At 41.4% G+C, this 24,757-nt stretch overlaps 1 protein-coding gene across 1 annotated transcript in view; it reads left to right on the forward strand.

Annotated features, from left to right (window-relative positions):
• XPNPEP3 (X-prolyl aminopeptidase 3) overlaps positions 1 to 24,757 on the forward strand; it is a 76,042-nt gene that overhangs the window by 10,636 nt on the left and 40,649 nt on the right. Inside the window, exons 2-4 of the mRNA XM_004700272.2 lie at positions 4,155 to 4,271; positions 14,944 to 15,351; positions 17,730 to 17,932. Of these exons, the coding sequence (XP_004700329.1) occupies positions 4,155 to 4,271; positions 14,944 to 15,351; positions 17,730 to 17,932 (728 nt within the window). The remainder of the gene's footprint in view (positions 1 to 4,154; positions 4,272 to 14,943; positions 15,352 to 17,729; positions 17,933 to 24,757) is intronic.

Below are 24,757 nucleotides of genomic sequence, written 5' to 3' on the forward strand. Positions count from 1 at the left end.
CAGGACCAGTGGTATGAGTGGCGAAACAAGGAGGGTAGAGGGAGAGTGGGTAGGAAAGAGGGAAGGTTGAGAACCGCTGATCTAATGTAACAACAGTATTTCACAAGTGAAGAAATAGAGGAGTTATATACATCTTGCACTTTTTCTACTGTACCAATTACCTTTAACCCTGGGTTACCTTCCATAATGTGAGCTTATTTCCTTAATTTTTCTCTGCTTACCTTTTTTTTAACATTTTAAACTTTATTCTGAAGAAGTTCGAACATACAAGAGGACTTTTTAAAAAGTTCATAGGAAAACACAATTAGCTTTCAATTCCATTTCTCCACAAAATTTTTGAAACTCATTCATAAGAAAAGGAGAAAGAGGAAGCTTTTACTCCTGTAAAGAGTTACGGTCTCGGAAACTCAATTCTACCCTACCCCAAGGTGCTTTGAGTCAGCATCAACCAGATGGCAGTGAGTTTGCCTTTTTGGATTTCATATCAAAGGAGATCTACTATTCTAATTGTAAAAATGGCTCAGGGGCCACCTATGACCTCTGATTTCACAAGGGGAAAGTCTAGGTCTGATTTTGGGGTCAGAGGTCAGACATGCCTCCACCCTGCTCCACTTAAGACACAGCTGTTCTTCCCACAGCACATTCTATTTCTCTGCTGGGCTCAAGTAGTTCATTGCAATTGCCACATTTTAGAACTCAGTACAACTATGCAGTGTGTTAGGGACGTTAACAAGTTACAATTTAGGCTCAGAAATGCTCGGAACATAGTTCCCAACTGTAGCATAACTGCAGACAGGCCTCTCGGCCTCAGTTCTGCAGCCCCTTGGCCACCCCAGTGCAGACAGTGTTAGAAAGCTCTCTTGTTTCCTGCAGGCAGTGCTCTGCTGTATTTTTAGAGCTGCCATAAATCCCCCAAGGGTGTGTCCATATTCCTGCCATAGACTTCATCCCAAAGGTACTCAGATTTAGTTCTGTGAATCAGCAAAGGTAAGCTCCCTCACGTGCCACTTGGCACCCCACTCCAAAAACAAGCCTCTGCCCCAAAGCACTCAGCTTTATTCTGTGAGACAGCCCACTGTTCTGTCTCATGTTCTGGTTGTGGTTCTGCTATGGCTTCTCTGCTGCATGTACCTCTAGGCTTCCAGCTCTGTCTCCTGGACTGGAATGTAGCCCGCAGGAATCTCCAAGACAAAAGTATGTGCTCCACTCCTGGTTCTTAATGATACACACACACATCTCCTGCAGAGTCACTGGGTGAGTTAGAACCACCAACTTTTTGGTTAGCAGCTGAGCATTTGAACTACCAGGGCTCCTTACACCATTATTACACTTTAAACAGTTGGCATTACTCCTATAATCCCATCAAATATGCAATCACTTTTCAAATTTCAGTTTTCTCCTAAGTGTAGTAAATACTGTGGGTGGATGTTTACAATTTGTTGCATGAATTAGGATCTAAATAGGGTTCACATGTAATAATTGGTTGATCATATCTCTCAAGGGTCTGTCTGGAGGCTCCGTGTCCTCACTTACCACCGCTACGAAGAGAAGAAACTAGGCTGTTCGTCCTGGAGTGGTGCCTGCAGTCCGCCCTTTGTTGATTGCCCCTTCTTGGTGTCATTTAACAAATTTCGTTGTCTTCTGTGAAGCTCTGGTGGCACAGCGTTAGGCCCTGGGCTTCTAAACAAAAGGTCAGCAGTTGAAAGCTTGCACTCAATGCACAGGAGAAAGGTGAGGCCAGCTGCTGCCAGAAAGGCTTACAGCACTGGAATCTCTATAGAACAGTTCTACACTGCTCCATAGGGTGGCTGTGCATCAGAAATGACTTCATGGCAGCAGTGGGTTTGACTGGTTTGCGTTTATCCTTTGTGTTTCTTTCCATTGCTTTTCCTCATCTTTGTTAAACTTTCAGTGAGTCTTTAAAAACAAAAACAAAAAAACCAAAACAGTTGCCACGGTGTTAACCACAACTCAAGGCAACTACATGTGTTTCACAGTTGCATATGCTCCCCAGTTTGCAGGGATGGCTTTTCAAAAACGGGTCACCAGGCCTGTCTTCTGAGGTGCCTGATGGTAGGTTGGAACCTCCAACCTTTCAGCTAGTAACTGAGTGTTTAATTGTATGCACCACCCAGGGCTTCCTTTGTAAACCCTAACTTATCCAGACTTACCATGTTGTGCTGTTGTAGTGATAGCATGTTCATGGGGAGATTGACTAGCACTGAAGACTGGGGATTCACCAGGCAGACCTATGGAGGAGCAGGGAGAGGGATAAAAGGGGAGATTTTAGAGTTAAGTAAGCATGGGTGGAATCCGGAGTGTAACCTTGAGCAAGCTACCTGAATCTGACTGTTCATCTGTAGAATAGCAATGCCTATCTCATTAACAGTTGAAAACCAAAATCCCCAGTCACACAAGGCTTTCAGTGATCTTATCTGATCCCTCCCTCTCTTTTCCTTGCACCTCCAGCAACACTGGCCCACTGGTGGAGTCTGCTGCTCTTACAGGCTGCACCTTGAAAGTGTGATCTTGTCCATGGCTGTGCTGGCAGGTTTTGTCCCTGTCAAAACAAACACACACCGTCAACCTAATGATGCCTTTCCCTTCCTTCTTTCCTTAGTAAGACTTCTTCATATGCAGATGAGGTAGCACCTACTCCCACAGCCCCCCACTGAAACCTTTTAGGAAAATATATATCTGCTCCATTATGCTCCCCACAGTACCTACTTGTGATCCCGCAAACCCCCACCACCTTCACCCTATTGTCATGCTGTTTTGTCTTGTCTCCACTGGACCATGGGTTCTATAGGGGTCGAGGAAATAGTTTCATTCTTCTGTGTTTTCTAGCAAAGGGCTCCCATGGGTGTTTCAGAAATCCTTATTTAATGAGTACTGATAACATTAGCATTTGATGGAGCATTTTTCATACTCTTTTCTCTTGGCTTCAACATTTTAGGATTGAATGACAGACAGCATGTGCATATTGTCTCATGCATCACATGCTCTCAGTAAAAAGTGTCCATTCTTTTACCCTGAATATTAGGACAAAGCTTCAAACTACCTCTGAAATACTTCCTGACTTCACCCCCTCCCCTTTTTTTTCTGTCTTTTCTTACAGCTTTTTAGCTATACCTTAATTACATGTACCTATGCCTCTCTTAGGAGGCCTGGTTAAGCATTGCAATCCTCATTTTCGGCAGTTCAAAACCACCAACAGTTCCTGGAAGAAAGACTGGGCTTTCTACCCCCATAAACAGTTACAGTCTCGGAAACCCTCGGGGGTCACTATGAGTCAGCATTGACTGAGTGGCAGTGTGTTTAGGTTTTTGGTTTTATTCCTCTCCTAAGGAGTCCTGGTAGTTTGCTGGTTACACATTGGGCTGCTAACTACAAGGTCAGCAGTTCAAAACAGCGTGGCTCCTCAGGAGAAAGATAGGGCTTTCTACGCCTGTAAAGAGTTACAGTCTTAGAAACCCATCTGTACTGTCCTATCTCTCTTAAAGGACCTTTATGAGTTGGAGCCAGCCTATAAAACCCTGTGGCAGTAGTTTTATAGTCCTTACTAGTAAAGACAGTCTCATTTCTGTAGGGCCCAACACTGTAGTGGGAAACTCAAAACGAAGCCAGTTGTCATCAAGTTTATTCAGATAATGGTGACCCCATGTGTTTCATAGTGCTGTGCTCCATAGCATTTAGAGCAGTGGTTCTCAACCTGTGGGTCAAAACCCCTTTGGGGGTCGAACCACCCTTTCACAGGGGTCACCCGATTCAGAACAGTAGCAAAATTAGTTATGAAGTAGCAACAAAAATAATTTTATGGTTTGGGGGTCACCACAACATGAGGAACTGTATTAAAGGGTCGAGACATTAGGAAGGTTGAGAACCACTGGTTTAGTGGCAGTCATATTTCAGAAGTGGATTCCCAGGCCTTACTCCAAGATGAGTTCAAACCATCAAACTTTTGATCAGAAGCTGAATGCTCACCTTTTCCATTGCCTGGGCCTTATAAGCTCTGAAGGAGAGAAGGAAAGGTGTTTATTTGTATTATTCTGAAGCATCCAAATTGCTGATTCTAGATATATCTATATGTATTCTATGAAGACTGTCTAGATTCATCCATTCATCCCAGTTCATCTTCTGTATTCTTTCTTCAGGATGTCTGTCCTGTTGCCAGCGGAAGTACTCCCTTCAGCCCATCCCCAAGAGGAAGATTCCAAACCGATACTTGGGCCAGCCCAGCCCCCTCACGCACCCACACCTCCTCAGGCCAGGTAATGCCTTTTAACCTTAATAAAGATCTCCTTACTTGGGTGCTTTATCTAGAACTGTGCTCTCCTGTCCCAACAAGTTTTTTGCACTGAGGGAACTATTGTAGATTTCTACTGTCAGGATGGTAAACATTAGCCACATGCGTCTATTGAACACATACCCTGTTCATAGTGCAATTCAGGAGCTTACATTTTTATCTTACTTTAAATTGAAATGTCAGTTTAAAGTACCATATAACTATGCAGCATGCAGCTAGTCATATGGTATTGGGCAGTATTAGGTAGAAAGCAACATAATTTGTGAAAAATATGTATTTAAGAAAAGTTATGTTACTGCCTTCTAGAGCTCCAAATCGTGATTCTTTGGAAATGACGCTGTTGAATCAAAATGTTATATAATAAACATTTCTGTAGGTCATGCAGGCATTTCAGATCGGATTGTCACAGCTTTGAGAGGTAGTATCCCAATTGATAGAGGTGATGTGACAACTTGATAAAGGTTTCCGTCACTTTTTTTTTTTTAATCTGTGATTAAGATCCCAGTGTTGCTATCAGAGGATGTGTCATCCCCTTTGCTCAAATTCAGACCAAAAGATTAAAAAGGGGTGGGAGGGCTTTAAAGATTATACTTTGGGCAATGAATATTATCCCAAAGAGAGCATAAACAAAGAGCTGTGTATAAAACTTGTCAGATCTCCAAGAAAAGTTCATTCTTGTGCTTCTGCCAGGGGGAGTTAAATCTATACAGTGAAGCGTAAAGGGTTAATGTTTTATTTGTGGACGGTAAACTACAGAATTTATTGGCAACATAACTATATATAGGTAGAACACATGAGGCAGTTCCAAGACACTCATAAACAAACCAAGTTATGTGTGTTGGACATGAGTGATACGGAAATTCAGAACAGTTTGCCCTAGTAATTTCTCTCCTGTGAGTACTCATAGAAACATAAGGACCTAAGTGTACCTGGAGATAAATACAAAAATGTATATTGTAGTGTTGCTTAGTGTGGCAGCAAGCTAAAAACAATATAAAGGCTCACAAATAAGAAAATGGCTCAATAAATTGTTATAGCCACTCCAAGGAATATTAAAGAGACATAAATGGACTAGATTGAAGCTAGACCACATGACTTGGTATTGTTGTATTAGAATGGCAAGATACAGGATAGAGTATTTACTATGGTTCCATTTTTATAAAGCAATGTTGGTGTTTTCTGAAGTGCTCTGGAGTCAGCTCCAAGTCATACCGCCTTATATACAGCAGAGCAAGCCACCACCATCCTTGTTATATTTGAACCTTTTGTTGTAGCAACTGTATCAGTCCTTCTCATTGGAGATCATCGACTTTTTCTATGACCCTTTAACTTTACCAATAATGTTCTTCTCCACGGACTAATCTTTCCTGATACATGTCCAAAGTACACGCCATCCTTGTTTCTTAGGAGCGTTCTGGCTGTACTTCCAAGACAGATTTGTCTATTCTTTGGGCAGTCCATGGTATTTTCAGTGTTTTTCCCAACACCATAATTCAAATACTTAAACTTTTCATCAGTCTTCCTTGTTCATTGTCCACCTTAAGTTCATGTGAGGTGATTGAAGAGGCGATGGCAGGGTCAAGCCAAACCTTTGTCCTCAAAGTGGTATCTTTGCTCTTGAACACTTTAAAGAGGTGTTTTGCAGAAGATTTGGAATACACCATCTAATTTCTTGACTACTGCTTCCATGAGCATTGATTGTGGACCCAAGTAAAATAAAATCCTTGACAACTTCAATCTTTTCTCCATTTATCACAATGCTGCTATTGAACCCATTGTAAGGATCTTTGTTTTCTTCACATTGAATTGTAATCCATTCTCAAGCATGTATTCCTTCATCTTCATCAGTAAGTGTTTCAAGTCCTCTTCATTTTCAACAAGCAAAGCTGTGTCATTTGCATATCACCTTTGTTAATGTATCTTCCTCTCCTTATGGTCCAACATCTTGAATTATTTGCTCAGCATACAAGTATGATAAATGGATATAAACTTGACACACACTTTTCCTGATTTTAAAACTATAAAGTATCCCCTTGTTTTGTTCAAAACAATCATGGAAAATAAAAGCCTGGATGTATGTGTGTCTATATATGATCATATAGATATATAAAGATACTAGATTATTCATATGGAAGCGATACTGATGTAGGTCAAAGAAAGGAACGGGTGCAAGAAGCTCAGTTTGATGAAGGAAAGGAAAATCGAATTTTAACTATAGAAAGAGGATTGTGATTACATTTATGAACTATGGAGTATATATATATATATATATATATATATATATTTGAAATTAAATAATTAACTTTAAAAAATAATTCAAAGAGACAAATTTGACCTGAACTAGTCAGGGAAGCTTTATGATTGAGAAAAGTCTAAAAACAAACACATACTGAGTTCAAGATCTTGGAGTGGGATTAACATGGAAACAAGAATTTTCAGAAAGGGGACACATTGTTAGCGGTGTGACAGGAAAGAATTTAGGACATAAGAAAGAATAGATTACAGAATAGTGTGAGGGAATGAAAGACCACATAGTATATGGATTCCACTTACAGGAAATCTCCACAAGAGGCAGATAAATAGAAGCAATGTAGATTCGTGGTTGCCAGGGCCAGGGGCTCAGCTGCTAACTTAAATGTCTTCAGTGTGAACCCACCAGTGACTTCATCTGCTCCTATAAAGAGCACAGCCATGGAAGCCCTATTGGGCAGTTTTAATCTGTCCCGTAGGTTGGCGAGGCATCAGAATCAGCTCAGTGGATGAAAGCTATAGCAGTTTGCTTCTTGACTTGTTGCTACTATTAGGTGCCATGGGGTGTAATGACTCTTGGCAACAGGGATAAGCTGTCCAGTTCGCACCGTCGTTGCAAATCCTACAAGGCAGTTCTCTGTCCTAGAGGATTGACAGGCGTCCGAATTGACTCAACAGCAGTGGGTTGATTTGTTGGGGATTAATGGTTGTACAACTCTGTGACTATACAAAAAACACTGACTTATGTACTCTAAAGGGTGTCTTTTTTGTTATATGAATTATATCTCAAAGCCTTCTTGTAAAAATCCCAGATAAATTGGAGTCACTTGCTGGAGAACATTAAAATCCTAGGATATGTTTGAATTCATTCTAATGGACAACAAAGAACATTGTAGATTATGGGCATGGAATGGATTTTCTGTGGTTTCCTGTTTTTAATCTGGATTTTAACTCTAAATGAACATTCTCATTAACTGTCTTAAGGGGGGCGGGGCCGCATGTTAACTTGGTTCAAGGAGAAAGTAATGTGCAGTAAGAGCAGGTCAGCAAAAGAGGATAGAGGCAGACAGAAGTAAAAGGCAACCAAGGTAAATACTGGTGTGCACACCATCCTGCAATAGCGGTCTGCGAGTAGATGATGCATGGGTAGACCTTTCCGTCCTTTTTTCACTCCCCATAGATCACTACTATAAAACGTGTGGTTCTTGTCTCAAGCTTTTTTCCATGTCTGTTTTCCCTTTCAATACAGATGCTGCTGTTCTTAGGTGCTGTTGAGTCCGTTCCAACTCACAGTGACCCCATGTACAGCAGAAAGAAACACTACTTAGTCTTGCCCCATCCTCACATGGTTGTTATGTTTGAGCCCATAGATGTAGCCACTGGGTCAACCTATCTTGTTGAAGGTTTTCTTCTTTTTCACTGCCCCTCGATTTTACAACAAATGATGTTTATGGACTGGTCTCTCCTGATAACATGTCCAAATTATGTAAGACGAAGTCTCGCCACCTTTGCCTCTAAGGACCCTTTGTCTGTACTTCTTTCAGGACAGATTGATTTGTTCTTTTAGCAATTCATGTTACTTTCAGTATTCTTCACCAGCACCATAATTCAAATGCAGGGAGTCTTCGGTCCTCCTTAGTCCAACTTTCACATGCAAATGAGGAAATGAAGAATACCATGGCTTGGGTCAGGCACACCTTAGTCCTCAAAATAACATCTTTGCTTTTCAACTCTTTAAAAGAGGCCTTGTACGGTAGATTTACCCAATGTAATGTGCCATTTGACCTCTTGACTGCTGCTACCATGAACATTGATTGTGGATCCAAGCAAGACGACATCTTGAATCTTTTCTCCATTTACCATGATGTTACTTACTGGTCCAGTTGTACAGTGAGTTGTAATCCATACTGAAGGCTACAATCCTTGATCTTCATCATCCAGTGCTTCAAGCCCTCAGTTTTTAGCAGGCAAAGTTGTATCATCTGCAAAGCGCAGGCCGTTAATAATAAGCCTTCTTCAATCCTGACATTTCATCTAATCAAGCTTCTCTGATGATTTTTCCCAGCGTACAGATTGACTAAGTGTGGTGAGAGGATGCAACCCAGATGCATACCGTTCCTGATTTTAAATTGTGCGGTATTCCCTTATTCTGTTTGCACAACTGCCTATTGATCCCTGTACAGGTGTGTGGGATACAAAAAGGTTTTTCCCCAGGTTGTCTTCGCCAAATATACGCCAAACCTAAGACGCTGCTTGCTACACATGGTAAAGGACTGTACATTTGGAGGTCAACACAAGCCATCTAGAGCAATCAGACTGTATAGTCTGTCCCACCCTAAGTAGGGCCCACTCGCTTCTGATAAGGGTAGTGGAGTGTTTCCTTGAAGGAGAGCCCAGAGGCAAGGTCAACCCACTCAAGGATGACCAAGGTTAGGCTGCCATCTTGAGTCTAGGACCTTCCCATTTTGTCACATGTGTACCCCTAGTCCCTCCCTTTCCTATTATGTGTACATCCCTAGCTCGTCCCCTTTCTGTGATGCATATGCCTATTGTACAGGCCCTTCCTTTGATGAATGTGGTTATCTGGTATGGGGGGTAGGGGGCTTGCACATCCTTAAGTATATATAGGCCTTGGTCAGAAATAAAGAGGAGACGCTGTCTCTCACTCCTCCTCCTCCTCCCGCTCAGACATGGCTGCTGAGATTATGGCCAACCTTGAGGTGAGCATGCTACAGTAAAACGTCTGACTCTTTTATTTCACTCTCTCTCCTATCTTCTATGACTTTACTATGCTCTTTATATATTATAACCGTACAGTTGCTTCTACAGACCCCCATGGATGTTAGAGACCAGTCTATTTTAACACAGGTTGATCCATGTACAGGTTCCACATGAGCACCTTGTAGTGTTCTGGGATTCCTGTTAATCTCAAGGCTATCCATACTTTGTTAAGATCAACACAATCAAATGTCTTACCATAGTCAGTGAAACACAAGTAAACATTTTTCTCTGCTTTCAGTCAAGATCCATCTGATAACAGCAATGAAATCCCATGTTCCATGTCCCCTTCTGAATCCAGCATGAACCTCTGGCAGCCCCTGTTAATACACTGCTGCAGTTGTTAGGATGGTCTTCAGAAAACTTTAACTTGCTTGTGACATCAACAATACTGTTCTATAATCTGAACAATCTCTTGAGTCACCTTTCTTTGGAATGGGTACAAATGCAGATCTCTTCTAGTCAGTTGGCCGAGTAGCTGTCTTCCAAATTCCCTGGCATAGAAGAGTGAGTGCTTCCAGTGTCTCATGAGCCTGTTGATACATTTCAATTGACATTCTATCAATTCCTGGAGCCTTGTTTTTAGCTGATGCCTTCAGTGCAGCTTACACTTCTTCCTTCAGTACCATTGGTTCTTAATCATATTCTACCTCTTGAAGTGATTGAATGCTGACTAGTTCTTTTTGGTACAGTGATTCTGTGTTCTTTCCATCTTCTCGAAAACTTCCTGCATCATTCAGTATTTTGCCTAGAGAATCTTTCAAGATTGCAATTCAAGGCTTGAATTTTTTCTTGTGTTTATCTTAAAATAATGCTGAGCGTATTCTTCGTTTTTGATTGTCTCACTCTAGGGCTGTGCACATTTCATTATAATATTTTCACTTTGTCTTCTCTAGCTGTCTTGAAGTTTTTTCAGCTCCTTCACGTCATCATTTCTTCCATATGCCTGGTTACTCTACAGTTAAGAGCAAGGTTCAGAATCTCTTCTGACATCCACTTTGACTTTTCTTTCTTTCCTGTCTTTTTAACGACCTTTTGCTTTCTTCTTGTATGATGTTCTTGAAGTCCTTCCTGAAAGGCTGGAGACGGAGGCGTATAACAAAGATAGAATTTAGCCAGGAATGTGAAGTTGAGAAAGATTATATTGAGGCAGGAAAAGAACTCCCAGGAGGAAGGGAGAGCAGGGAAAGGGACGGAGGCATCTTGAGCCCCAGGGAGGGTTCCAAGACCCAATGGGACAGTGAGGCAATGGGACTTACATAGGGATGAGCTTAAAGGCATGTGGGCCAGTAAGGGGAAGGGAGGTTCTTTGTGCTGCGGTTGCAAGTTTCGGACCAGGTGATGTTTTGTTAGTAAATCATGTTGTTCCCAGGAAACAATGCTAGGGAGAGGGGGCCTGGTTCTGTCCGGGATGGTAAGCTCTGTGAAACACTGAAGGCAGGTGCTTTGAAATTCAGCCAGGTCATTTGTCTTCTTGAGAAGTTGGTATAAGGGTCTGCTTTGGTCCGGACCCAGCCCAAACACTTCTACAGCCATCCCACAGCAATGTTTAATACATCAAATCTATTCTTGAGATATTCTTGAAATTCAGGTAGGATAGACTCAAGGTTATACTTTGTTTCCAGCTCTTGCATTTCAGTCACCAAGAATGATCAATGCTTCTTTTGTATTTTTAAGATCATTTGTTGGGGGGCTCTTACAGCTCTTATAACAATTTATACTTCAGTTCTATCAAGCATATTTGTACATATGTTGCCATCATTATTTTATAAACATTTACATTCTATTTGAGCCCTTGGTATCAGCTCCTCTTTTTATACCCCCCCACCCTCGTGACTCCTTGATAACTTATAATTATTAATTTCATATTTTACACCAGCCACGTCTCCCTTTCCCCATGGTTTCTCCCCACCCTCTCCCTACCCTCCTGGTATCCCTACTCCCATTTCTGTACCTGAGGGGTTTATCTGACCTGGATTCCATGTGTCGTGAGCTTTTATCTGTATCTGTGTACATGCTCCAGCCTAGTCTGAAGTGAAAGACAGGACTAGGGTCATGATAGTGGGGGGTGAGGAACCCTCAAGGAACCAGAGGAATATTATGTGTTTCATAGGTGTGATCGATGCTTCTTGATTGCATGTTTGATCAACTTCAGACTGAAGACTTTGGTAGAATCCATCAATTTCTTCATCACCAGCTTTAGTGGTTGGTGCATAAATAAGAGTAATAATTGTATTGATTGGATTTCCTGAAGGCAGATAGATATGATCCTATCACAGACAGCGTTGTGCTTCAAGATTGATCAATATAAATAGGACAGTATTATCTAGCTTGTTTCGAAATATATTTTTCATGCAGCAATACTTCATGAATATCTTTTCCTACTTATATACAGAGATAATGCTTCTTTTCCTTACCTGTATCAGTTTTCAAGCTATATTCCTAGGATACCTAGGGATCTTACCACTGCTGAGATAAGAGAGAATCAAGTGAGTCGGTGATGTTCTTTTTGTTTTAAATATTAGACTTCCTCCTAAGAATTTACTTGCCAGAGTTTCACTGGCTAAAATAAAATGACCAAATGCGTTATTCCTCCTACCTCTTGCTCTTCCCATTTGAAAAAAGATCATTAGAATGATATATTAAGTTTCATACATTTGAATGTTCGGGGCATCTAAAAGTATTTGAAAATACACTCCAAATTTCCGTCGGTATAACAATGAATGACTAAATCGTGGTTTAGACATATAATGGTATACCACATAGTAAATTTGAATGATCTATGATTGTTAACTCTTCAACATTGAACAAGCTCGAGATCATAATGAGAAAAGTCACAAGAAAAAGTATGTAATAAAATTTTATTACATAAAAAAGTTTGAAATCAGATATTTCATGGGAAATAGAATGGAAATTTTCCATGAATATTTTGAAGCCCCCTTCTATTTGTAGAATTGTTTTTATAAAAGCACAGAAATAATTCAGATGAGATTCTGCATAGAAGTCACCTTTGGAGGTTGGAATTGAGGGAAATGACAAATATACATGCAGATAAACCTCGAACTGAATTATATTTTGTTTTATTCTTTAAACTGAAGATAAATTCAGGCATTGTTACATGTGTGATATAGTCCACATTACAGGATTTTTTTTTAAAGGCCACGTAGGGTCAAGGATGATTGGTTTTTACTTTTCTCAGTTTAATTGCCAGCATATAATATAATACAACATTAATAAGGAATATAGTTTGAAAACTGCTGTAGACAATGAAAAGGAACATTACACCTCCATCTGTAAATATGAAAAGATGCTCATAAAATCATTGCTGTATGAAACAAAAAGTTTCAGAGCAAGAGTATTTTATTTGTAAAGAAAATTTTAGAGACTAGAAATAGATAAGAATACAGAACCTCCCAGTAATCCTACCTTTTTAACGTATTGGTATGTCGTTTCTCTCTTTGGTGTTTTTCCCACTTTTGCATATTTGTTTTTAATGTTTTTACCAAAATGACAGTATTGTACAATGGTACTATTTTGCAATGTGAGCATGATAAAGCTTTCTAAAGTGAATTTTATCTTAAGCAAATCTCTCCCTGTTCCAGCCTATTAGTGCTTATCCTGCTAAAGGGTTTTCGTGTTTTTCAGACAGGCAGTAGAGTGTAGTGGTCGAACTCTGCTCCAGTTTCTGAGATCAGACCTCTGAGAGCATCCTAGCTGGCTGGTTCAGATCCAGGAGTTGGAGCCGTCAAAGGATCACATGCCTTAAGAATCACATGCCATATGGCTTATATTTTCTATGCAGAAAGGAAAAGTTACTTATAGAGTGAAGTAATCTCAATTACTATGGCCAATTGCCAAACTTTTAAATTTCTATTCTTACCAAGCCCAAAATAGAATGTGACTACCAGGATTATGATTATTTTAATTGGAAAGTTAAATAAGTAAAATTTCTAAGTATTAAATTCATAATGTCCATATTTGTAATTTATGAAAATGTGAAATACATTTATTAAATATACTTCCCCCATGAAACAGAAAGGTTAGTTTTGCTGAAGGCTTATGTTGTGTCTATTCCATGGAGATGTATTTATGGAGAACATTAGGTGGCAGGAATTATTTTTTGAAAGGTTTAAATACCTAAGGTAGACTAGAGAAACAATAAATTGATAAAGTATTCACTTTTCTGGGTGCATAAGCAATGTGGTGCTCGGCTATCAAAAGATATAGCAGCTGGGGTCTTAAAGGCTTGAAGGTAAACAAGCGGCCATCTAGCTCAGAAGCAACAAAGCCCACATCGAAGAAGCACACGAACCTGCATGATCACGAGGTGCTGAAGGGGATCAGTTATCAGACATCAAAAAAACAAAAAATCAGATCATTGTGTGCTCACCTCCCCGATGCCATCACTGAAGACAAATGTGTGCATACGCAAATGTGGTAAAGAAAGCTGATGGTGCCCGACTATCAAAGGATATAGTTTCTGGGGCCTTAAAGGCTTAAAGGTAAACTAGCGGCCATCTAGCTCAGAAGCAACAAAGCCCACATGGAAGAAGCACACCAGCATGGGCGATCACGAGGTGTCGAAGGGGTCAGGTATTAGGCATCATCAGAACAAAAAATCATATCATTGTGAATAAGGGGGAGTGCGGAGTGGAGACCCAAAGCCCATCTGTAGGCAATTGGACATCCCCTTACTGAAGGGTCGTCGCAGGGAGGAGACGAGCCAGTCAGGGTGCAGTGTAGCAACGATGAAACATACAACTTTCCTCTAGTTCTTAAATGCTTCCTCCCCCCATACCCACCACTATCATGATCCTAATTCTACTTTACAATTCTGACTAGACCAGAGGATGTACGCTGGTACAGATAGGAACTGGAAACACAGGGAATCCTGGGCGGATGATCCCTTCAGGACCAGTGGTGAGAGTGGCGACACTGGGAGGGTGGAGGGAGGGTGAGGGGGAACCGATTACAAGGATCTACATATAACCTCCTCCCTGGGGGATGAACAACAGAGAAGTGTGTGAAGGGAGATGTCAGACAGTGTAAGATATGACAAAATAATAATTTATAAATTATCAAGGGTTCATGAGGGAGGGAGGAGTGGGGAAGAAGGGGCAAAAATGAGCTGATGCCAGGGGCTTAAATGGAGAGCAAATATTTTGAGAATGATAAGGGTAATGAATGTACAAATGTGCTTTACACAATTGATGTATGTGTGGATTGTGATGAGTTGTATGAACCCCTAATAAAATGATTTTTTTTAAACGTATTCACTTTTTAATTTGTCCTGTAACATTTTTTTTTTGTAACATTCTGCATAATGATGTCCAGTAATGTTTGACTAAATGTGTAAAAGAATGAACCAAAGAGCTGGAAGCCATCTGAGCCTTATTTTCATGCAGGACCACATTCAGCTGTTATCTTCCCCACAATGTTTGTTTGCACTGCTTTGGAATTGAAATTTGAAACCTGGTTTCTATCCTAGAAGCTCTGAGGAGATTTAGTATTAATTGAGCTGAACTTAAGTTTCATCAGCTAATAATGAACTACTTTCAGTTTTGGGCATGTTAAAAATGCAGAGCATCATTGTTATTTGTTATTTCTAGGAGAGGTGACTCCAGGACTATCTCAGGTGGAATATGCACTTCGCAGACACAAACTAATGTGTCTGATCCAAAAGGAAGCACAAGGAGAGAAAGGAACAGACCAGACAGTGGTGCTGCTGTCCAACCCCACCTACTACATGAGCAACGATATCCCCTACACTTTCCACCAAGATAACAATTTTCTGTATCTGTGTGGATTCCGAGAACCCGATAGCATTCTGGTCCTCCAAAGCCTTCCTGGAAAGCAGTTACCATCACACAAGGCCATACTCTTTGTGCCTCAGAGAGATCCCAGTCGAGAACTTTGGGATGGTCCACGATCTGGCACCGATGGAGCCTTAGCTCTAACTGGAGTGGACGAAGCCTATTTGCTAGAGGAATTTCAGCATCTAATACCGAAACTCAAAGGTAACAAATGGGAGTGGAAATCCAATCCGGCCAGATAGGGATTAAAACCCACTTTACCTTCCTGTCAAGTTTAGACCAAGTTCTCAATTTCCTAAAATGATTATTATAACAGCATTTCCCTGGCCACCATGAAAAGGACAGAAGTCTTCTCAAAAGACTCATTTAGTTCATTTGATAGGTCTTCAAGCCATTATTAATTCACAGAGACTATTTTATGGCTGTCCTAATTTGAAATCTGAGAGGATTTTTTTAAAGTGGAGGATGGGTATGGGCCACCCTTCAAAGATACTGACCAGTTTGTTATTAAGATTAATGACCTCTCCTTGTCAGAGGACCACTTCACCTTTTCTCAACTCATCCTTCAAAAGGAGACAGCATTCTCCAAGCGTGATCTGCAGATTATTAACTCACACCAGCTCAGCATCACCAGGGAGCCTATTCAAAATGCACAATCTCAGGCCCGGTCCATACCTACTGGAGGGAAATCCAAGCAGGATTCTCAAGCGCTTCATGTGCACAGTACAGTTTGAGAAGTACTACTTTTAGGTTTCCCCAATTAACCACGAACCAAGCAAATAAGCCTGCACCCATTCAGGTGCGTCGTGCGCCACATTTATTCTGGTGAAACTACATGTAGGAATATTCTGGGAGCCCTACCCTGGGACTTTCTTCAGAACTAGCATCACATTCTAAACCAAGTGACTGCTATAAATCTTCAGGTTTGAGAAGCATTTTATTTAATTTTTAATCATCCAGAAATCACTTAAAACTAAATTTGGTAGAGCAAATTGGAAAATAAGAATTTTTTACCAAAATAATGTGCCTGGCTATAAAATTTTAGTCTGGTTTTATTAGGATTTATAAACCACCCTGAAGGCAGTTTCTAAAACAGAGCCATAAGAAAAAAAGTCTCCAACCACATACTCATTTGAATGTGTAAGGTCTGAGATGCTTGATTGGATTGCTTTTATTACTTTATAAACATATTTTCTATTTTAAAGAGATCATGACCCAGTTTGATTAGCAGGACTTTTTAATGTCTTCAAATAATACATAAAGGCCCAAAGGGTCTTTTTAGTAGCTTTTGGATTTCTTGAATGAGTTGCTGGCTGTCATGTGTAACAGTCTAAATTTCATTAATTCAGATTGGTTAAAATCTCATTTAAAATCTTTTTCTCAGAAGCCTTCCTCACCCATCATCCTTAAGGTTAGTAATTTACCACTTAAAAGCAGTAGAAAAAGAAAAGAATAATGAAATCAGAGTTATCTAAAGGTTTTTGGAAATTGGGCTATGATTTCACACACAGAATACGTAGTAGAGATTTTTTTAAAATTACTGCCATTGAATTTATATCCATTAGCTAAAAGATCAGTATTTTCCATGTAGTGTGCACATGAACGCATCTTTAGTTTTAAATGAACATGGTATCACTAATGGATAGCCAATAAAATTTTGCATGGATTTTTGCCCCCCTTTACTGTTCTCAAAAGTTTGCAGCCTGGAAAACTCACAGGGCAGCCCTACTCTGTCCGATAGAGTGGCTAGGAGTCAACAGCAGCTTGGTGGCAGTGAGTCTGAGGTGTTTTGTGTGTTTGGGTTGTACTGGCCTGAAGGACTTTTAGACTTAGAAGTTTACAGCCCTCCCAACTTAGATGGTTTGGAATGCTACGTGCGGCCTGCCATCCGAAAACAACAAAAGGGCCTGAACACTAAGTAGAAATCTCTTCCCCCATCAGTTTTCTGATCAGATAACTCAGGCAAATAGGGACCATTTCATAGAACCCCTAAATATAAATGTGTACCCCCCAATTGTTAACAATGAGAATTGGTAGCAGGTGGAATGGGAGAGCTGGGTATGAGATTTGCACATATTATCAACTCCACAGTTTGTAGAGCAATGTGAGGAATAGACTTCTTTTTCTAGTGCTGAGATTTGGGGTTTTTTAATGGGTGAATGCAGAACTTTAACTAAGGTTCTAATTTGTTAGTATTTATCATTTTTGACACAGTTACGCCATAGTGCCTCTAGAACGACAGTGCTGGTCGAGATCAGTTATTGTTCTTTAACAGTTCATAAATAAAATTGATGCTTGAATAAAGCTGCCTCCGAACTGTATCCTTTAGTTATCCTTACAAAGAACACTGGAATTTTGAGGCGGGAAAGCAGGTATTCACCCCAGAATATCTTGCCCTTCTAGGGGAATGGTCAATGATCAAACTCTTCAGTTACTTTAGTCCTGAAAAGTTTGTGTTCAGCCCCTCAGAGTTCCACACCACGGATCTTACCATGTCTTACACAAATGAGTCTGGCAATTGGGTCTTTCTAGTCACTGCTGTTAGTTTTGTCGTCACTTTATTTTTCGCTTCTCATTTTAAGCTGAGACAAATATGGTTTGGTATGACTGGATGAAGCCCCCTCATGCACAGCTTCACTCTGCATACATGCAGCCTGTGACTGAAGCCAAAGCCAGGAGCAAGAACAAAGTCCAGGCTGTCCAGCAGCTGGTGCAGCGCCTGCGGCTGATCAAGTCTTCTGCGGAAATTGAGCGAATGCAGAACGCTGGGAAGCTGACATCACAGGTAGAGTTCCTATTGAAATTGTTTTATTTTCTCCCCCAAACTCATAGCAGTCAAACTCTTTAGGGGGTTATGCACCTAATTCAGGAATCTGAATCTCCTCACAGAAAGATGAACCCCTAACTATTGCTTAAATATGTGTCACGAGCAGTGTTAGTGAGCCAGGAGATTGTTCAACATTTAAAAAGGCAAAATCCTTCACCCATCAGTCTTAGTTGTTTTTCCTTGGAGCAGCATGTTGTTGTTGTTAGGTGCCTTCAAGCCGACTCCGATCCATAGCGACCACCCAGGCACAACAGACCCAAGCGCTGCCTGGTCCTGCGCCATCCTCACAGTGGTTCCTGTGCCTGACCCCATTGATGCAGCCACTGCTCAGTCCATCTCATTGAGGGCCTTCCTCTTTGTCGCCACCTTTCACTTTAGCAAACACAATGTTTTCCTCCTGGGATTGCTTTCTCTTGACAACATATCCAAACTGTAAGATGAAGTGTTGCTACCCTTGCCTTCAGGGAGCACTTGACCTTACTTCTTCCAATACAGATGGCTTATATTGGACTGTAACTCTTCACGGGAACAGAAAGCCTCATCTTTCTCCTGGACAATGGCTGGTAGTTTAGAACTGCTACCCTTGTGGCTAGCAGCCCAACATGTAACCCACTATGCTATGAGGGCTCCTCTTCAAAACAGCATTGCTTCCATATCTGCAGGTTGTTCTAGGAAAGGGGTACAGGATAGCGGCAGCGTTAAGTGAGGCCATAGACATCACAGCCAGCGGCCATCTCAGAGCCAGGAGGTCTGAAGAAGCCATGTTCAGGCTCCTATTGTCCTCCCTCACTAGGGTCAGGAGCAGATTGTGTTTTCTCTCATGAACTGGACACCAATGGAACCTCAGCGAAGGATTTTTAGGTTTTCTTGGTCATATGGCATATTTCTATTACATCGCAGCAGAGCCTCTGGGGGTCTGATAGAGACTGAGAACAAATCATCAGTATCAGTATTCTTGAGCCACAGCACTGTGGGCATTTTAATTGCCAAAGTCCTAACCCCTGTACTTGTAAGGATGACCTTATTCAGAAAGAAGGGTTTTCTGTTAGGCTAAGAAGACCACCCCAGACTAGTAGTAGTAATTGTTAAATGCCGCCGAGTCACCTCCACCTCACAGCAACCCCATGCATGACAAAATGATATGCTACTCAGTCCTGTGCCAGCCTCACAATTCCAGCCACTTGGTTAGTCCATCTCCTCGAGAGCCTTCCTCTTTTTCACTGTACCAAACACGATGTCCTTCTCCAGGGACTGTTCTCTCCTGAAAGCACAGGAGGAGAAGTGTCACCACCCTTGTTTCTGTGCAGCATTCTGGTGGTGCTTCCTCCATGGCCGATTTCTTCGTTCTGGCCGTCCACGGCCTTCAAATGCTGTTGTTGTTAGGTGCTGTGTAGTCGGTTCATGTCAACCCTATGAACGACAGAATGAAAACTCCTGCACCGGTCTCACAGCTGTTCCTGGACTGGAACCCATTGCTGCAACCACAGTGTCAGTCCATCTCACTGAGGGCCTTCCTCTCTCTCGCCACTCCTCCACTCTACCAAGCATTATGTCCAGGCACTGGTATTTTCTGACATGTCCTGATCCCTATTCACTTTTGTGACCCTGCTTTGCATTTGAAATACCAGTGACATAGCATCCGGCATCACAGAACACACAGACCACCACAGTACGACAAACTGACAGGCAAGTGGTGGGATACCTTCACTAACTCCATAAGTCAAATATATCAGTTCTTCTCTGACCAGAGTAGAGTGGGTCCTAGATCTAATCCTTTCTGAGCTGTGTCTTATAAAAAGAGAAAACAGACAGACAGAGAGACACGCCGTGAAGTGACCTTGTGAGAAATCATCTGCAAGCCAGGAATATCCAGAAAGACGTATAAGGAGGGACCCTCCTTCTAAAACGAAACCAGTAATGTGGAAGCATAAGTCTTAGCATCATAATGAGAATTAAAATCAACCTAACTCTGACTCCTATGAAGTGGAGGTCAGGCAGCCCTCCCTTCTCCAGTCCTTTCACCACCTCTGACACCCGCTTTCCCTTCTGTGGCACCATTTGCTGGGTTTGATCATCTTTTGGAACAGTCGCACACAACTCACAGGAGCATATTTAGGGTTAACTGGTTTATTATCGAACAAGATACAGCTCAGGATCAGGAGGCATATACGCAAAGTCTCCCTTGTTCCCTGCAGGACAGCTCTCAGCATCTCAACTGTGTGTGCCTCCTGGCAGCCATCCAATCCACACTAAGCCTCTGAGGACAGGCCTCCTTTTACCCTCCTCTCAGCCCCTTCAGGACAGGCTCCTCTTGGACCCCTAAGGATGGGCTCTGCCACCGAACCCTCTCTGGCCCCAATGTTGTCTTCGTGTTACAGCCCTTGACCATGTTAAGCTCTTTTAGAAGGTTCCTTGCCTCCTTTCATTTGCTTAGTAGGCGTTAGTCACTTATTGACTTACTCTGTTGATAATCCCTGCAAGTTACTTGCCACTTAGGGCAGGCTGCAGGTAAGGCCAGACCAAAAGTACCAAACCACGACTTGTGGACCACTTCCCCAGGAAACCTCAATCAACCTGGACAAAAGTAACACATCCCCTGAGGTAGAAACCCAAAACAAAGTGAACTCCTCAGGGATTAGGGAGGAAATCTTTCAAACTGTTTTTCCAAAGAACCATGGCCAATGGCCACATTTAAAGGAATTCACTTTCCCAAACTGCCCTAAAGCCAATGCCCTGATTGATCATCTAGCCTGTAAAAGTGAGAGACAGTACATTTCTGTTCTTAAAATTTGGGTATTTTTTTACAGCAACATTAGATAACTATACCACAGCTGGACATTTAATTGCCAATTCAAGAAAAATATTAAGCCATCAACTTGTTGGTTCTGATCACCTTTAAAGCATCGTTTCTTTATTGAGCATCAAGATACCCTACTTTGATTCATCCTTGGAATTTTCATAGAGATTTCCAAAGAGCGTTGTGCCACATGAGGTATGCTTATTGTCCAGTTATGTATACTGCAGTGGTTAGAGCAATTCCAAGTCACTATGTAAACCCCAAATGCTGTAGTTGTTAGATGCCATATAGTTGGTTCCGACTCATAGCCACCCAGTGCACAACATAACGAAACTGCACAGTCCTGTTCCGTCCTCACAACTGTTCCTTCCTCTTCTTCACTGCCCCTCCACTTTACCAAACATGGTCTCCTTCTCCAGGGACTGTCTCTCCCAAAACATGTCCAAAGGATGTAAGATGAAGTATACCCATCCTTGCCTCCAAGGAGCATTCTGGCCGAACTTCCAAGACAGATTTGTTTGTCCTTTATAGGGTTTTTATCTGTGTGTAGTTCTCCTCTCAGTGCCAGGAATATAGCTTATATGACTAATGAGTCACTAGACTGGCTTGGTCTCACCTTTTTCCTTGAGATTTTTACCTTCTGTTGGACTCATGGCAGCTGCTTTCACACTAAGCCACATAATGTGATGTGTATTTCAGATCTTAATATTCGGTATAGTCTTTTATCGTCTCAGTAAATGTCTAGTAACAAGTCAGGAACTGCCTTTCCCAGAGCGTACACTGCGAGACAGCATCTGATCATTTCTTAACCCCAAAGCCCAGAGGTCTTGACCTTTGGGCTCCTGCTGGAGACACCACTCATCAGAACTGCAGGTAACGGGCGGGCACCTGAAATGTCATTTCAGCAGTAGCATTGAGCTATCCTGTCAGAATAATTTGAGCTCTAATATTCTTTTTTTTAATTTTTATTATTAATATTGTACATACATATGTATTTACTTTTTTTTTTTTCTTTTTTAACATTTTATTAGGGGCTCATACAACTGTTATCCCAATCCATACACACATCAATTGTGTAAAGCGCATTTGTACATCGTTTCTCAAAACATTTTCTCTCCATTTAAACCCCCGACATTAGGTCCTCATTTTTCCCCTCCCTCCCCGCTCCCCCCTCCCGCATGAGCCCTTGATAGTTTATAAATGGGTATTTTGTCATATCTTGCCCTGTCCGGCATCTCCCTTCATCCACTTTTCGGTTGTCTGTCCCCCAGGGAGGAGGTCACACACAGTTCCATGTAATCGGTTCCCTCTTTCCTACCCATTCTCCCTTTACCCTCCCTGTTTTGCCACTCACACCACTGGTCCTATAGGGCTCATCCGTCCTGGATTCCCTGTATTTTCAGTTCCTATCTGTACCAGTGTACCTCCTCTGGTCTAGCCAGTCTTGCAAGATAGAATTCGAGTCATGGTAGTGGGAGCGGGGAGGAAACCTTTAGGAACTAGAGGAAGATTGTATTTCTCATCTTTGTTACATCGCACCCTGACTGGCTCATCTCCTCCCCGGACATCTAATATTCTAAGGCTTTTTTACCCCCTGGGTTATTTTATGAACTGAGGCCAATAGTGCCCTTAAGTGTGGGAAAATAATTTCTCTAAAAGCCAATTCATTCTGCTAGGTGTTCAATGTATTCCTAGTGGTCTGTGGAATGTCTCAAATTACTCCAACCAATGTCATTTCCCAAAATTTCATAGCCTGTGCAGGTCCCTGGATGTTAGCAAGATAAATCAATCATCCCCAATCAGTCCTAAGGCTTATGGCCTTAGAAAAGGCCCTTTTAGCTTGATTCAACATTTCAGAGATAATCATATATCATCAATGTAGTGTGCTCTTCTGTTGACAGTGCAGCTTATGGTCCAGACTAGTCTGGACCAACAGAAACTGTTGAGGCCATTGGTTGTTATTCTTATCTGTCAGCCTTCCTCATTGCCCACTAGACTATTATATGGTGAGTTTGTGGGCACAAATACATGTGCATCTGACAATTTTTAATATAGGGCAGTAATTTTGTTTATTAATAAATCATTTTATTGGGGGCTCTTACATGTCTGATAACAGTTCATACATCCATTATATTAAGCAGATATATACAAGTATTGCAATCAGCAGTTCCAACATCATTCTTCTTGATCCCCTTGATAGCAGTTTCTCTTTTTTAGGGCAGTAATTTATTATTATGGCTCCGATAACGGTTTTATAATTACTAGTTGAGATGGCTTAGGTAATTCTAAAGGCTCCCATTTTATGTGGCCAGTGAGTATTGGGTCAAGGGAAGATTGGCAAAGTTACTTCTTTGTAAAGTTTTTAAATTTTCATTCAGACATTATGCCCATTTTAATCACACAGTCAGTTAAGGGAGACACGACCACAGTTATATATTTTTAAGCTACATTCCAACTTTTAGCTAGATGTTAGTACTTTTCCTCTTTTCAGTTACATCTCCATATCATCTCTAAGGGGCTGACTAACAGTCCTAGGCTGTACTCACACTGTGCTCTTGTATCAGTAGACTCCCAGAAAGTTTGTTTTCCTTCCCTAGGTCATTTCAACCACCTGTTGGTTTCACACACACACAAAAAGGTCCTCGGTCACCTACCAGGGGTTAGTTGGATTAAAGAGACCTTGAGCTTCCTACCAGTCTCTTCCTACATTGTTATTATGTGGTGCCATTGAGTCAGTTCCAGCTCATAGTGACCCCATGCAGCAGAGTAGAACTGTCCCATAAGGTTATTGCAACACAAATCTTTTTTAATTAATCATTTCATTGGGAGGCTCTTACAAATCTTATGACAATCCATTATTCAATTGCATTAAGCACACTTGTATATATGTTGCTATCAACATTTCCGAAACATTTTCTTTCTACTTGAGCCCTTGGTATCAGTTCCTCTTTTTCTCCCTCCCTTCCCCCCACCCACCCTCATGAATCATTGATCAATTTATATTATTGTTGTCATTTTGTGTCTTACGCTGTTGGTTGTTTTCTTTCACCCATATTTCTGTTATTCGACTCCCTGCGGTATGGGCTATATATCCAACCTTGTGATGGGTTCCCCCTTTCTCCCTCTTCCCCACTCCCCACCATCCCCCTACCCCCATGATATCGCTATTCCCACTACTGTACTTGAGGGTTTTATCTGTCCTGAATTCCATGTGTCAAGAGCTCTTATTGGTGCTATACTACACCCTGATTGAATCGTACCTTCTTTGTAACCCTTCTCTGGGGATGTCCAGTTGTCTACAGATGAGCTTTGGGTCTCCACTCCAACCCCCTCATTCACATCGATATAGTTGTTTGCTTTGGATTTTTTGATACCTGATCCTGTTGACACCTCATGATCACATGTGGGATCACACAAGCTGATGTGCTTCTTCTATGTGGGCTTATTTGCTTCCCTGCTAGATGACTGCTTGTTTAACTTCAAGCCTTTAAGACCCCAGATGCTGTATCTTTTGATAGCCAAGCACCATCCACTTTCTTCACCACATTTGCTTATGCACCCGCTTTGTCTTCAGTGATCTTGTTAGAAAGGTGAGTATCAGGTTACTAGAACAAAGTGTTCTTGTGTTTAGGGAGACCTTGAGTCAAGGCCCAAAGTCTTTCTGCTATCTTAATACTTAACATATAAATATATATGCAGATTGGCCTCTGTTCCTTTCATTATAAATTATATACATGCCTATAGCTATACCTCTATAAATAGCTTTTGCTTCCTACTTCTTTCCACTATTTCCTTTCACCTTCTTCCTTTCTCAGTATCATGCTCACCTTTCACTGGGCTCTCAGTTATTCCTCTTGGATACATTGCACTTGATCAAACCCCATCAGGCCTTCTTGCCATCGATTTTAGATCTCTTGTTGTTCCCTTATCCCTGAGTTTATTGGCTCCCCCCATCCACCCACCCCCATCCTCTCCCATGTCCCCGC

This window comes from Echinops telfairi, unplaced genomic scaffold (assembly GCF_000313985.2).
Source record: "Echinops telfairi isolate 266 unplaced genomic scaffold, ASM31398v2 ScPeMD7_2;HRSCAF=8, whole genome shotgun sequence".
Lineage (NCBI taxonomy): Eukaryota > Metazoa > Chordata > Mammalia > Afrosoricida > Tenrecidae > Echinops > Echinops telfairi.